The sequence below is a fragment of the Sminthopsis crassicaudata genome, chromosome 4 (genome assembly GCF_048593235.1).
Source record: "Sminthopsis crassicaudata isolate SCR6 chromosome 4, ASM4859323v1, whole genome shotgun sequence".
Lineage (NCBI taxonomy): Eukaryota > Metazoa > Chordata > Mammalia > Dasyuromorphia > Dasyuridae > Sminthopsis > Sminthopsis crassicaudata.
The window spans coordinates 28,250,251-28,265,247 of record NC_133620.1 but is presented as its reverse complement, the minus strand read 5'-3'; the positions used below and the strand labels follow the sequence as shown (position 1 = coordinate 28,265,247).

At 59.6% G+C, this 14,997-nt stretch overlaps 1 protein-coding gene across 2 annotated transcripts; it reads left to right on the top strand.

Annotated features, from left to right (window-relative positions):
• The first annotated feature begins 1,622 nt into the window (after positions 1 to 1,622).
• On the top strand, positions 1,623 to 10,686 carry TSPAN1 (tetraspanin 1). Of its 2 annotated transcripts, none has more exons than XM_074266062.1 (8): positions 1,623 to 1,720; positions 1,938 to 2,002; positions 7,124 to 7,330; positions 7,612 to 7,686; positions 8,892 to 8,990; positions 9,511 to 9,651; positions 9,888 to 9,971; positions 10,221 to 10,686. In XM_074266062.1, exons 2-8 carry the CDS (start codon positions 1,946 to 1,948, stop codon positions 10,272 to 10,274), a joined length of 717 nt encoding a protein of 238 aa, XP_074122163.1. In that variant the 5' UTR covers positions 1,623 to 1,720; positions 1,938 to 1,945; the 3' UTR covers positions 10,275 to 10,686. The 2 variants fall into 2 exon arrangements, with proteins under 2 accessions (XP_074122163.1, XP_074122164.1); XM_074266063.1 differs by having other exon boundaries at positions 1,630 to 1,805.
• Positions 10,687 to 14,997: the final 4,311 nt, after the last annotated feature.

Here is a 14,997-nt window from a genome sequence, read left to right as displayed (position 1 = left end):
GTGGGAGTAGGGGGAAGCAGAAAAGACACACTGAGGGCGGGGCTGGCTGGGGAGCAGGAGCTAAGCCTGCCCCAACTGGGACTCCTTCTGCCCAGCTCGGGCTGGCTTGCGGAGGGGGGAGGAGGGGTGAGGAGGGATGTGGATCTTCTGGCTGGGGGGTTCTCTGGTGTGGGGGAGGATCTGCTTGGACGGCCCACCTGGTTTTTTGGTTTTTGTTTTTTCCTTCTGTGAGCTGGCTCTGGACGCCCTGGGCTTTGTCTGCCCGTGTGTCTTACTGGGCAGGTGTCTATATGTCAACAGAGAGGGTGTCAGGAGCTGTCTGTGTGTACAAGGTTGGGGGATGTATCTAGTCAAAGCACTTAGGAAGCGTTACTTTGTGTCAGGAGCCTCAGGATACACGAGCAAGGATACAGAGAAACGCAAATGTTGCCCTGGACAGATGTTGCCCAGGAGCTCATAGCCAGCCCTGTTTTCTCTTGCTCGTTTGATCTTTAGGACACTAGGAAGCAGATGTTCCAATTCCCATTTTAGTGATTTGTCCAGGAAATAAGTGTGGATGGGAAGGTAGAAGAGGTTTTAGCCGAGACTTGAGGAAACGAGGGAAGCCGAAGGCCATAGAGGAGGAGGGGAGCCAGTGAAAGTCCTGCTGTGGAGGGTCTGGTGCCAGTCAGTGTCACTGGCTCCCAGAGTTCCATGGGGGCCAAAGAGGTGGAGGTGGGGTGCAGGGTGGGTTAGGAAGGGCTTCGAACTTCAAAGAAAGGGTTTGCATTTGCTCTGGGAGGTCCTAGGGACCCACTCGAGTTTTAGAAGCTGATGATGTCAGACTCGAGATGTAGGAAGTTCACCAGCAGCTGAAGAAGAAAGGGCCGAGGTGAGGAGAGAGTGGGGACAAGCAGCCCTCAGGAGGCGGGGGTGAGGTGATGAGAGCCTGGGGGGAGGGGGACAGGAGGGAGGGGGGGACCAGGTGTCAGAGGCGGCCGGTGAGACACCAGCCGCTAGGCCCGGTGTGTCCTGGGAGTGGGATGGGGGACAGGAGCTGCGTGTGGGGGTTTGGGGGGGGTCTGTGTCCTCAGGGGGAGGGGCGGGATTGGTGCAAGCCCAGGAAGTCCATCTCTCTAACGGCCGGGAGAGGGGTCACTGGGGGTCAGCAGTCCCGTTTCGCACCCCCTGCTGACTGTGTGCCTTCGGGCACGTCGGTGTCCCGCTCGGAGCTTCCATTTCCTGCTCTTGACGGCGGAAATTCTGTCTCGCTTGACACGAGACCTTCTGCCCACGGGAGCGGGACCGAGAATCTCAGGACTCAGAGCTGGGAGGGTCAGGAGCGGTCAAGCGGACCCAAATGTGCTTTTTCCCCAAAGGAACTTGAAGAAGCCGGTAGAAGAGAAGCGACCGCCCCGGACCCCACCACTCGCGAGCCGTGCGGCCTCAGTCTCCTCCTCCACGCAATGGGTCGGTTGCTAAGTGCCACCGATCTTCAAAACTGGCCACCGGAGGGCCTCAAGCCCCACGCCGAGCCCCGGCCCACCTGTCCGACCTGCGCCCCCGGCCCGGGGCAGCAGGGGGCAGCAAGCACCCAGGGCCAGCCCGGGCGGGCCGGGGCGGGCCGGGGCGGGGCCCATAAAAAGCCGCCCCGGGCTTGAGGTGGCTCAGGTGAGCCTCGGCGGCGGCAGCGAGCGGGAGCTCTTGGACTTCTGCGCTCAGTCCCGGCTGATCCCTACAGGTGCGGGGTCCGAACCCTGCCGGTGCACCGCCCGCCCCCGCTCTAACTCCCAGCGCAGCTGCCGCCCTCCGGGGGCCCTGGACAGGTGCGGGGAGGAGAGGGAGCAGCCCCGGGAGCTGGCGGGCGGTGGCCGGGGGCTTCGCGGAACCTAGCGGGAGGGGGATGGTCTGGGAAGGGGTCGTCCTACCCCCCTAACTGTCTGCTGCTCTGCCCCCAGGAGCCAAAATGAGTTGCTTTACCTTCCTGAAGGTCACCATGGTTATCTTTAACCTCCTCATCTTTGTAAGTCTTGGGGCTGGGGAAGGGGGGGGTGGTTCTTCCGAGGCAAGGTCCCCCGGGGCACCCGAGCGGGAAATGCCCGCCTCCCTGTCCCCGGGGCTCAGTTTCCCCGCTCTGGGCTGGGGCAGTTGGTATGAGTCGGGAGAGAAAAGATGGGCTGAAGGTTAAAGCCAGACCGGGCCACCTGCGGGGGCGGTTCCCCCACCTGGGTAGAGCGGGGATCCTGAAATCCTGTTCTGAGAGCGAGGAGCTGGGAGATCTGGGAGATCCGGAGATGTGGGAGTCAGCTGAGACCGGGAGGGGAAGAGAGTTTCAGCATCTGGAGTTGGGACAGGGCAGGTTTTAGATCCTGGCAGATGCAAGTGTCTGTTTTCTCTTCTGTAAAATGGGGATCCTTGAACTTGTACTGCTGGAGTCCCACCTCTAAAGCAAGGGGAGCTAGGATTAATGGCATTTTCACTGTTGGAGGGGAAACTGGGGCACCAGGACTTGTCAACATGACCCCGACTAGAGAGAATCTAGGTCCTAGAGAGGGTTCTGAGCATCACGTGCAGCCCCTTTAGTTTTGCTTGAGGGGAAAGAGGAGGCCTGACTCCACCGCCGTACCCTTCCCCAGAGCTTTATCTCCTCCTCCCCTTTCCCCTCCCCCCTGCTTCTTTGGAGCCCGGAGGGTAAAACCTGGGCCCTGCCCTTTCTGTTGAGATGGGGGATGTAGCTAGGACTCTGGAGGCTGAGAGAAAAGGACAGATACTAGGGGGAGGGAAAGGGGTCCATAGAGTAGGATAGACTGGGAGGAGGAGGAGAGGAGGAGGTTGGTGAAGGCTTAGTTCCCCTGAGGGACCTGAAGAACTTCTATTGTGGGGGATTGAGGAGGGGAGGAGAATCCTAGAACTGAGCTGAGTGGCTAGGATGAAAGGAGAAGAAAGGTAACCTGGAGACAGATTGTTGAGGACCTTGAATGCTACAATCACTAAAATAGGCTGGATCCTGTACCTAAGCCTCCTTCACCTCCCCCAGCAAAGTTACTTTGGCAAGAGCTGCAAGGATAGACTGTAGGGAATGGTCCAGGCAAGAGGTGATAATGGCAAGAGTTTAGAAATAATAGGCAGGGAGAAGGGAAATTGGCCACCATGAAGTTACACGCTCCCTGTGAGCAGAAAGGTTTGAGACCAGAGGACTCCCCACCCCCCACTATCTGGGGATGCTGGCTAGAGGGTTGCTATGGTAGGCAGGGGGTTGGACTTCAACACCTTGGAGTATTCTGACCTGGCAGCTCTTTGACTCCACAGACCTTGGCATGTATTTGTATGTGGGGGGCAAAGGAGAGGGGAGGATCAGGGCATCAGGAGCCTTTATTCCCTGGGAGGAGAGCAGCCCTGCCTTCTGCCATCTCTAGAAATAAAGACAGTCTGAGTTTAGATTAAAGGGAGGAAGAGGATGAATGAGGAAGAAGTTCCAGAGTTGCAGGGACAACACCTAGGGAGAAATTCGTGCTGGGGAAAAAACCACCAGATTTCTGAGCCAGGGGAGCTGGGTCTGAAGCCGCCTTCTGCTTACTCACAAGTCACCTCTCTGTGGGTCTCAGTTTCGTATATAAAATGAGGGTATTGACCTGGATGACTAGTCTAAGTACTTTTTCTATCTTCAGTGTTGATATCACAGGAATCCAGCTTAAGTAGTTAATAAGCATTTATTAGGCATTTACTGTATGAAAGTTTATCAGGGAACTGAACATAGAGATCTGGAAATCATTGGCAGAGAAGGCACAGGTTCATAGCTCTTAATCTAGAAGGAGCCTCAAAGACAAAGTCCATGTCTCTCATCTTAGAGTTAATGGAAAGTGACGCCTAAAAAAGTTTAAATGATTTGTTCAAGATCCCAGGGGGATTTGAACACAGATGTTCTGCCCCAAATCAAGTCTTCTTTCTATCATCCTATGTTACTTATGAGAACTAGATGGAGAAGAAAAAGGGCCTAGCATGGAGTATTGGGGAACTTGCCCAGTCAGGGAGTGGGAGAATGATTCAGCTACACTCAGACCAGTAGGAGAACCAGAAGAAACAAAAATATCTTAGAAAGAAAGACGAGAGAGTTTCCAGAAAGGGTTAGTCCAACCCTTGTCAAAAACCATGGAGAGGTCAAGCAGAAAGGTAAGAAGGATGGCTTTGGAGTCGACAGCTAGAATGTCATTGATAAGTTTGGACCCTTTCAGGCCCAGAGAAGGGAGTAAAGGAAATGGAGGCTGTGAGTGTCCGGGTGGTGAGTGAGGGGAGAGGTCTTGGGAAGTTGGGGAATATTAGAGCAGATGGGGAGGGTTTTTTTAAAGTTGGGGAGACTCAGAATACATGTAGGTAGCAGTGAAGATGAGGGTCAGTGGATGCTTCCTCCCTGAGAGACAGGAGCAGAGTGGGGCGAGTGTCCTAGTGCTGGACGAGAGAAGGGCTGCCTCATCCCCTGAGATGGGAGGAGAGGCCAGGAAGGATGCTGGAGGCTTGGCAGGTGGTAAGGAGAGGGTGAAAAGAATGGGTCTTCCAGTAGAAAGAGAACAAAGGCTCTGTCATAGCCGTCCCAGAAGCCAGATGAGGCAGGATAACTAGCAGGAGAGGAAAAGAAGAGCAGAAGTCTTAGAGAATGAGGATGGACACAAGGTCATTGTTGGGCCATTTCTAAACTTGGCGGGAGAAGTCTGGGAGGGCAGTGAGGGATGGAAACCAGGAGCTAGAGAAAGTAATGTAAGGTGAAGAAGGAGAGGCTGGCAAGGTGTCAGGGAAAAAAGGAAAAAAAAGAAGCGGCCTTCTCAGGCTCTGGGAGGGGAAGAGGAACCAGCCTGAGTCCAGTCTAGGTCCCAGGGCCTGGGTGACTCTTGTACTATACACCACTCCAGAAGCTCCCCGTTGGTCCAGGGCCAGAGGGGCCCCCCAGGACTCTCCTGACTGACGTGGCCAGAGCTGATCCTGAGGCTTGAGTGGACACAGCTCAGCTTCCTGTTTCTGTAACCTCTCCATGATCTTGTAAGGAAGGCAGGGAAGACCAGTGAGTGTCACTGTCGCCATTTTACAGATGAAGAAGCTAAGGGACCCTGGTAGGAAGTAATGGAGCCATGATTTGAACCCTGGGCTCTCATTTTCCACCTTAGTGTGTTTTATCTGCTTGCTTGTACTGGACCTCATGTGACCCTGACTGTGTGAGGCAGGGTGGAATTGTGGAAGAATGTGTTCAGCCTGGGGGCTGTAGGGAGAGAAGGGAGGTCTGGGGGGGTAAGGGCAAGGAGGCCTCGAAGGTAGAATGTTGACCTTCCTTGTAGGTCCTCTGTGCCCTCAGAGAAGGCTCAGAATAGATTGGGGCCGTTCTGGAATTCTGGCCTGACCAGGGTTAAAAGCAGATCCGGTTTGCCCTCAGAGCCAGAGGGGAAGAACAGGATTCCTGGCTCCCTTGAAACCTGACCCCTTTGCTCTTGGTTCCTTTCTTCTTCAGACAAATATATGTTAATCCCGCTCTGGGCCCACCCAGCTGGTACCCAGGCAAACTTCCTCCTGCCACCAGCTTGAGCCCAGCTCCCCAGAACTTCTCTCTACGGAGACCCAACTCTGAACTGGGGGGGGGGGAATCCCCTTCTCTAGAGGTCCGGCAGAGCTGGGCCTCTGTTCCCCTAACTGCATGGTGGGGGTGACCAGGCATGTGGGTGCTATTTACGTAGATAAGGTGCTAATCTGGGCTTGGGTGTGCCCAGGGGAAGGGACCACATGGGTTTGGTCGCTGTGGGATCTCGGGCCAATCCCTTCCTCTCTCTCTCGGTTTCTGCGTTAGAGACCAGACAGAAACACAGGGAGAGACCCTTCCAAGTGTCTGAAGCCTGTCCTTCTTCGCTTGACAGAAGGGGAAACTGAGACCCAGAGAAGAAGGGGAGTGGCCCCAGCTCCACTGCCAAGAGAGCTTCCCCCAGAGCCCTTGCCTCTGGCTCCTGGCTACCTGAACTTGAGCCAATCAATTAACCTCTGTTTCCTCTTCTGTAAAATGAAGATAATGGCTCCTGTATTTCATTTGAATGGTTATTTTGAGCCAAGTGAACCTTGGAAGAATTCTAGAAATGGGCGTTTATAATACAGAGGACAGAAATAGGATTTGAATCCGGGCTTGGTGCGTGTGTGTGTGTGTGTGTGTGTGTGTGTGTGTGTGTGTGTGTGGTGTGTGTCCTTAGCTCTAGCCCATCTAAGTGCCCAGGGGAGAGCAGGAAGGAGAGCCTCGGAGTCTGACGCTGTATTTTGGGCCAGCTTAAATCTGGGGGGAAACCCTGGGAGGGCACTGGAGGGCAATGGCCAGACCGAGTGAGGGTCATTTAATAGAGCTGGAAATGCCGGCCCAGAGGACAGGAAGCTCAGGGGAAGGATCGTGATGGCCGTCCTCAAGCATGGGAATGTGTGTGCCTTGTGGAAGGAGGGGGATCCGCCTGGTGGAGCTGTGGGGGGGTCCCAGAACATCCGGGCGAAGATCTCCCTGACCGGAGCAGTGCTCCCCCGCCACTAGGGAGGGGCGGGTCTTTAAGCTGAAGCTGGAAGCCCCCTGGTCAGGGACACTACAGGAAAGGGGGTGAGAGGCTCTTGTTCTGGTACCGGTCGGCATGGAGGGTCAGGGGTGCTGTGATTCTGGGGTCACCAGTGTTTGGGAGAGGAGGTCTGGACGCGTCCTCCCGTGCTAAGAGTGCGGCCAGGCCCTCAGCAGCAGCCGGAGTGCCCTCCCGGAGGCCCAGTGTGGATGGGACCCCGGCCCCTTCCAGCTGTGTGGTCATGGGCACGTCATGTCAGACGGGTCTGCTTATCCCTCAGCTGTAAGGGAGAGCCGCCACCACTCTGGCAGGATTGCTGTGAGCGTCAGAGAGACGGGGAGAGTGCTTAGTGCACAGTAGTGCCATGTGAGCAGGAGTTTCCTTCTAGATTTCTCACTCAGCAGGGGAGCAGAAGCCTAGCTAAGCCCCTTGCGCTCTCTGGTTTCCCTTGTGTGAGCCCCTGGCCAGGTCCCCCCAGGGCAGCTCTGGAAGGGGTACAGGGTGCTGGAGACCTGCCTTTCCACCCCGGGGCGGGAGGCTGGCCTGGGTCTGCCCTCACTGGGCTCCCTTTGTGCCCCCAGCTCTGTGGCGTCTCCCTGCTGGGAGTGGGAATATGGGTCTCTCTGGACGGCGCCTCCTTCCTGAAGATCTTCGGGCCTGTGTCGGCCAGCGCCATGCAGTTTGTGAACGTAGGCTACTTCCTGATCGCCGCGGGCTGCGCCCTGCTGGTGCTGGGCTTCCTGGGGTGCTACGGGGCCCAGAAGGAGAGCAAATGTGTGCTGTTAATGGTAAGGTCCCCTCCGACCCATGGAACCCCCCCTTCCCTCCACCTCTAGGCTCATGGGCCCAAAATTTGCCCCTGGAACACCCTAGACTTGGGGGCTCTGAGGAGACATTCCCTGTTGGAGTGGAGGTGGGTAAGAACGGCCCTTCCTTGCTGGCCTGTAGGGAGTGGGTGAGGGGGCCTCCGTCCAGTCCTTGGGTCTCCAGAAACTCCCAGAGTCCTCTCCCCCCACCCCATCTCCTTCAGTCTGTGACTGTCTTCCCTCCTGGCTTCTGCTCTCCCCAGTTTTTCTCCATCCTGCTCATAATATTCATTGCTGAGATCGCCTCTGCCGTGGTCGCCCTGGTCTACACCTCCCTGGTGAGTTGGAATAGAGAAGGAAGGGGCGGATGGCTCAGGGGGGCCAGGGAAGGCGCCCGGGAGCACTGACCAAGAGAGGGACCTGAAAGGGCCCAGATGGGGAGCCAGAGGCGGTGGCCGGGTCCGAGGAGCCCCCGGGGAGGAAGAGAGCTGGGCCCTCTGGGAGGGTCGGTCAGCGCCAGAGCCGTTCCGGCGGGACCAGCCCGGAGGGAGGAGGGAGTTCTCAGTTTCTCTCCCTGTAGAAGGGAGCCAGCCATTTCCAAGCCTTGTGCCCAGGGGCAGGAGAGAGCAGGACAGGTCCCCGTCCTTCAGAAGCTCCCATCCTAGATGGGGGCGTGAGCCCCAAATTCCCACGGCATGTTACAGTATCACTTAGAGGGAAACGAGCTCATGAGAGTCTCACAGTACAGAGTCCTAGGAGGGGGCCTTGCCATGCTGGGAGGGGAATCTGGCCCAGATCCTGGAGGAGGCTACTGGCAGGGGGTGGGCAGAAAGACCCCCAAAGATCTGAATTCAAACTCCACCTCACACACTTCCTGGGTCCTGCCCTTGACTTTGGTCAGTCTCAGTTTTCTCAGCTGTGAAATGGGGGCAGTAAGAGCACCTCCCTCCAAAGTTGTGAAGATAAAAAGATAATATTTGTAACCACTTTCCAAATCTCAAAGCTGGGCATCGTTATCATTAATGAGGGTGAGAGTTAACAGAGGGGCTGCTGAGGGCGGGGGAGATAAAGAAGGCAGGGAGTCCTTCCTCACAAAGCTTCCGGCCTAATGGGAAACTAGGGGGGGCAGGCCTGGCTCGGCCGTGGAGAGTTGTCATTGTCAGGGAGTTTGTACTTGATCCTCCGGGCAGCAGGGAAGTCCGAGGCCGCCTGAGCCGGGGAAGCCTGGCTGGGAGGCAGGGGGGGGAGGGGAGGGAGGAGAGGGAGGATGGTCCAGGCCTCGGGAGCCAGGGCAAGGACAGGGCCCGGTGGCTCCCTTGTGCCTTGAGGGGGAGGGGCCACTCTGAGAAGGGCCTGGAAGAGATGTCTGGGGAACAGGCCCCAATCTGGGCATAAAAAGCTGGTTATTTGGGAGCTTGTAGAGCTGGCCATGGGGAGAATAGAGGCGCCAGGCCTGAGGTGGGCACAGTCTGCGGGCAGGGGAGGGCTGGGCAAAGAGTCGGGGCCGGACACGGGAGGTGAAAGCCATTTGTGCTCTTTCCAGGCGGAGAACCTGCTCAACACCCTGGTCGTGCCGGTGATCCAGAAGGACTACGGGCAGCAGTCGGACGTCACCCAAGTGTGGAACAGCACCATGGAAGGGGTGGGTGCGGGCCCTGCTCCGAGCGGATGGGAGGGGGCAGCCCATCACCGCTGGGGAGCATCCGGGCGGGGGGGAGGACGACCCCATCAGCGCTGGGGAACACCCAGGGGGGAGGATGGCCCCATCAGCGCTGGGGAGCACCCAGGGGGGAGGATGGCCCCATCAGTGCTGGGGAGCACCCAGACCGGGGGAGGACGCCCCATCAGCGCTGGGGAACACCCAGGGGGGAGGATGGCCCCATCAGCCCTGGGGAGCACCCAGACCGGGGGAGGACGACCCCATCAGCGCTGGGGAACACCCAGGGGGGAGGATGGCCCCATCAGTGCTGGGGAGCACCCAGACCAGGGGAGGACGACCCCATCAGCGCTGGGGAGCACCCAGGGGGGAGGATGGCCCCATCAGCGCTGGGGAGCACCCAGGTGGGGGGAGGAGGACACGGCTCTTCCTTCCGGGAGCCCCTTGGTTGGAAGGGATGAGGTCCGGTGCCACCCAGGCCCTGACTGGCCCTCCTCCTCCCCAGCTCCACTGCTGTGGCTTCAACAACTACACAGACTTTGAGTCTTCTCCGTTCTACAAGAAGTACAATCAGTTCCCCTCCTTCTGCTGTAAGAACCACACGGCCGTCTGCTCGGCAAAGGCGGCCAGTGAGGCCAATGTCAAGGTAGGCAGAGGGCGGCCTGTGGCTCGGGGCGCCGGGAGCCCCTGAAGGTTCCTGACCAGAGAAGGGGGGGGAAGAGTCAGGCGGGAGGCCCTGGTGGCGCTGGAGGGGCTGGGGCGGGGCTCAGGTGCTCCGGAGGGGCTGTGAGGAGAGAGCCAAGGCGGGAGATGAGGGCTTTGGGGGGGACCGAGGCCGTGGGGGCGCCGGGCCCGGGGCCAATCCTCCCCCTCCCTCCCCAGGGCTGCTTCGGACAGCTCCTGAAAAGCATCCGCACCAACGCGTCTGTGGTGGGCGGCGTGGCCGTGGGCTTCGGGGCCCTGGAGGTGAGACCCTGGCGGGTCGGGCTGGGCTGGGGGAAGGGCCCAAGAACCCACTTCCCATCTCTCTGATCCTTGTGGAGACAGAGCCAAGAAGGCTCCTTGGGGGGAGGGGGAGCTTTTCTCCAGGCACTCCTAAGCCCAGAGAGGGCCAGTGCAGGGCGGGGGAAGGGGAGGCTCCCTCCTGCCCCACCCCTTGCCTGCCTCTGCCCCCCATCCCCCGTTCACTCGGCCTATCTCTCTCTCTCCCTCCAGCTGGCCGCCATGGTCGTGTCCATGTACCTCTACTGCAAACTGGACAAAGCCTGATGCTGAGCACTGGGGGGGGAGGGGTGCGTGTGTGCTGTGTGAGTGTGCTGTGTGAGTGCGGGTGAGCCCCTTCGGCCCACCAGGGAGTGAGGTGATGGACGGACGCCCACGGATCCAAGCTGAGCCGCTGGGGGAGGGGGGTCCCAGCCCGTCCCCCCTCCCCCAGATGTTGCCATTTCCCCAGTCCTTCCATCTGGGGAAAGGGCCCAGGGCCGACATGAAGGCTCTAGGGAGTCAGAGCAGCCCTGACCCTCTGGGGAGGGTGGACGGGGGCCCAGCTCAGCGGGGCTGCCCTCCACCCAGCTCCCACCCTCAGCAGGGGGAGGGGGAGAGGGGCAGACCGTGGGGAGGGCCAAGTCCAGAAGCTTGTGACTTTTGATTGTACAAAAATAAAGATTTTTTCCATTTGCCAGCCTGGCCTGAGCCGTTTCCCCGGCAATGATCTGCGTAGGGTGGGGCACATCCCAGGGCTCCTGGGGGACTCTGAGCCTCTGCGTTCAAGCCCCCCCCCCATAAAGTTTTATGGGAGCTGTGGTCACCTTCCTTCTGGAGCCTGGCCCGGCCCAGCAGGAACTAAAATGTGGAGGGCGGGAAACCTGCTTTGGTTCCTGGCTTGCCACCTCTGAGGTCTCTTCCTCCAAAGGATTGTAAGCTGAAAGGAAACATCCTTTTATTTATTAGTTCCACCCCTCTGTTTTGCACATGGGGAAACAGATGGGGGGGCAGGGAGCTAATGTGAAGCACCTACTCTGTGCCAGGCACATGCTGGGCAAATGTTCTCACTTGATCCTCACAGCAACCCCGGGAAGGAAGTGCTACTATTGTCCCCATTTTATAGATGAGGAAATAAAGGCAGACACTTAGTCTAGGACAGGAGGATTCCCTCCTTGAACATTCAAAGTCCATTCCCGGTCACTCGCCGAGTGAGACATTGGACAAGGGCTTGGTCCTCGGAGGGCTACTTCTTGCTTTCCTGTGAGGGCAGCCCGGAGAGCTCGCTGCGATGGGGGCTTGGCTGCAGAAGTGGGCAGCAGGGGTGGGTGGGCGCTGCTGGCTGGCTCAGAGTGGCAGTGCGGGGAGCAGGAGGGAACCAGCCACCCTCTCTGCCCCGTGCCCCTTTTCTCCAGCACGGGCTCCCGGGGGACTTTGGCCCCGGCTCCCCAGGGCCTGAGCATTGAGCTGGAACTCCATAAAAATACCAGGCTGCCTAGGCCTGGCTTGGCTCTGGCCCCACCTGGGCCTGGGTTTCCCAGGCAACAGGGCAGCTGCTGCCTGTGCCGGGGCTGGAGTGGGGGGCTGGAGTGGGAGGCTGGGCTCCGGCCTGCCCCTTTCCTGGGAGCCCGGAGAGTCTCTATTTTCGGGGGCCTGGGTGTCTGGGCCCAGAGCCGCTGCCTCAGTTTGCCGGGCGCTTCCAAAGGAACTGACCCAAGAAGAGGCTCTGGTCAGGAGAAGGTCAGCAGCGGTCACCGTTACCCGGCAACGGCTGGGCTGGCCTGACCGGTTCTCCCATTTGAGCTGTCACTTGGTGTCTCTCTCGTTGTTTCTCTCCCTCCCGCTGTCTCTGTCCTGTGCCCCATCTCTCGTGTAGCCCAGCTGGTTCCTCCCCGGGGCTCTGTTTCTTCCCCCTCTCCCACCCCTTCCCCTGGGGGTGAGGAGGTCCCAATTTGGGGGTGCTCAGAAGGGGGGTTCGGTCCTTTTGTTCCCCCCCCCCCCGCCAGTCCCTAGCCCGTGTCCTTGAGTTCAGGGGCGACTCAGAACTAGTCATGTGCAGAGTCCAGCCGGCCCTTCCCGGCCCCCACCTGCCAGATGGGGCTGGCGCCAGGAGCTGATTTGCCTGAGGTTTGGCCAGCCTGGGAGCTCCCGGCTCTCCTCCCCCACCACACAGGTGCCAGGCTGTTGCAGGACATGGAGTAGGTGGAGTGTTTGCCAAGGGCTTGCCTCGATGGAGAGGGAGGGGACATGGGGGGAGGGGAGGGTGACACAAGCGCTCTCTATCTCTCTGGAGGCAGGACTGCCCCCAGTACAGGGCACCTGCTGGGAGGCTTGGCCGCTGACCAGGCCTCCCACCTGCCGGGTCTTGGGGGGCCCAGCGCCCCTTTTCAGCATTCATCTTCCCTCTGCGCACCCACCATCCCCTGTCCTTCTATCACATGTTGAACTTGAGTGAGACACCCTGCAGGAGGGCTCCTGGCTGGCATGGAGCCAGTCCCTGAGCTAGCCGCCCACTCCTTAGTCCTCGGAGAGTCATTTTACAGGTGGAGAAACTGAGGCTGGAAATGGACTAGCTGGTTCCCACGGAAAGGGCCTGGGGGGAGGGGCCGTACATGGCACAATGGTCCTCCTTGGCGTTTCCCCCTGGTTCCCGCCCTGCGGTCCAGGGCCACGACATCCTGTTGGCTGCCCTCCCAGCCCCCCCTTCTCTGGGCTATCATTCTATACTGCAGTTCCTGGCCATCCTCCTCATCTCCCCGGGCAGCTCTGTGTAGCTAACTTTGGCTTCGAGGGCAGCTGGATGCCAGGGGTCCTGAGGAGCCGAGTTCAGATCCTGCCTCAGACAACAGAGGCTTGCTAGCTGCGTGATCCTGCTTAACCCCGATTGCCTCAAAAAGCAAAAAAATCCAGCTTCGGCTTCAGGGACTTGGGGAGGGGGTTCGGCTGTGGGAGATTTGGGATGGGCAGGGAGACAGAAGTGGGCAGAGACAAGTAAGCGAGGGGCAGCTAGGATGTGGCTGGGGCGGGGGAGGCTGGGGGGACCTCAGCTCACCCCTGACCCCAGGCTGCGGCCTCTGACCTCTGGTCATTCCCCAGGCCCCAGTGGGGCTGCCCGGACTCCACCAGAGCCAGAGAAGGTACATGGAAGGGCCAGGTGGTCCCCATTGCCACTGCCTGGCGTCCAGTGACCCTCTGGCACCCCTTCCTCTCCGATGGATCACCAGCCCCCGCCGTTCCCCTTGAGCGGACATCGAGTTCCGTCTGAGCCTTAAGTTTACTCATCCGCACAGGCAGCGGATGGGCATTTGCACTCCTGGCCCTGCCTGGGAGCAAATGAGGAAGGACTTTGAGTTCCACCACACATCATAAACAGCCGTATTTAGGGACATTTTTATAGGTTTCAGGCCTGAGATCTAGGAAAACAAACAATAAAAAGTCCTTCCCTGGGGCCTGGTTCCTGTCCCAGACCTGTGCCCCAGAGCCCTGGGCTCCCCTGAGGGCTCTGACCCAGCCCCAGACTCTGCCCTCCGGGGCACTTCTCACCTCTGACCTAGTCTTCTGGCTCCGGAGCCTGCTCCCGCCACCATTCCTGCCCTCCTTCCCGGCTCTGGCCCGCCATGGCTGCCCCTGGGCCTCCCTTCCCCATCCCCACCTGGGCCTCTCTGCCTGAAGACCTCCAAGGAGGGGGAGCCCACGGTACCCTGGGGATGACCACCTCTCTCTGAGATTGCTCTGGGAGCGGCATTTCGTGGCTGCCATGCCCTCCTGGGTGGGGGGGAGAAGGGAGGGGGCTGGGGTCATAGTAAGGAGTCCCTGAAGACAGGGAGGGCTGGGAGCCAGCCTTGGACCTGCTTCCTGCGGGGGTGCGGGGTGTCACAGGGCAGGTCCTGCTGAGCCCCTGGAAGCGGCTCCTGGGGTCACCCCCGGGCCCTGACGGCCTCGCTCTGTGACTCGGGAGCCAGATTTGTGGCTTTCCTGCTTCATTCCGCGGGACTTTCCCCAGGCGCAGGATTGCTGCCCGGCCCTCCCTCCCTCCCTCCACCTGCTGCCTTCCTGGTGGTTCTGAGTGTGAGTCACCTGCGCTGGGGTTGCCGGCCCTCCCCGTCCCCAGGGACGCCCGAGGGTGCCGAGGAGCAGGCAGGCCAGGGCTTGTCGGGCCCCAGGGAAAAGGGGGGGTTGTCAGGGGAAGTCTCCCTGGAGGAGGGGCGCAGCAGTCTCCCTTAGCCAGCCTGGGGCACTGCCCCTGCCAGCACACTGCTCGCCAGACCCTGCCAGGGAGGAGTCCGGCAGCCCCCTGGTGGCCACTTGCTTCCCCGAGGGAGTCAGACTCGCCCAGAATCCAAGCTGGGCAGACCCGAGGCAGAGGTGGGCGCACAGTCAGTCAGCAAGCACTTGCTAAGCTACCTACTGGGACAGCCCTGGGGTCAGAAGGCCCCGAGTCCCAGGCCAAGCTAAGTACTAGGGACACAAGAGGAGGAACTCAGGTCAGTGGAGGACACTAGGCAGCTCTGCACAAGACAAATGGGAAATAGAAGGGAAGAGCTCCCGTTAAGGGGGGCTGCAAAAGGCTTCCTGAGAAAGGGGTTTTAGCTGGGACTCCCCCAAGGGCCCGAGCAGCGGGTCTCACGTTTGATCCCAGAGGCCTGCGGTTTATTGGAGGAGAAGGCGACAGACCGAGCCCCCAGCAGCCCCCGCAGGAGTGGGTGACGGGGCAGGTTCCGGTGCTGCTCCTTTCCCACAGCCAGGGAGCCCGTGGGGGCGGCACGTGGAGACAGACCCCGGAGAGGGATTGCCGAGCAGCAGGAGGCCCAGTTAAGGTTCTGTGTGCGGTGTTTTTAGCTGACTAAGACAGAACCGTTGGGTTTCTCGGCCTTTGCTCACCTATCCGTGCAGGAGTGGAGTGGGGAGGGGTAGGGATCCAAGGCTGAGGCTGGGACGATGAGGGGCCGGAGGCCTGATTCACCCTGGGGCCTTCCTTGGGGAACAGGCAGGTGGGCTCAGAGCATGCCAT

Bases quoted from the DNA above. Each gene is read 5' to 3' on its own strand.
- TSPAN1 (XM_074266062.1), top strand. From the start codon at position 1,946: ATGAGTTGCTTTACCTTCCTGAAGGTCACCATGGTTATCTTTAACCTC. The intron at 2,003-7,123 runs GTAAGTCTTGGG...TTGTGCCCCCAG, and splicing joins TCTTTAACCTCCTCATCTTT to CTCTGTGGCGTCTCCCTGCT. The intron at 7,331-7,611 runs GTAAGGTCCCCT...TGCTCTCCCCAG, and splicing joins GCAAATGTGTGCTGTTAATG to TTTTTCTCCATCCTGCTCAT.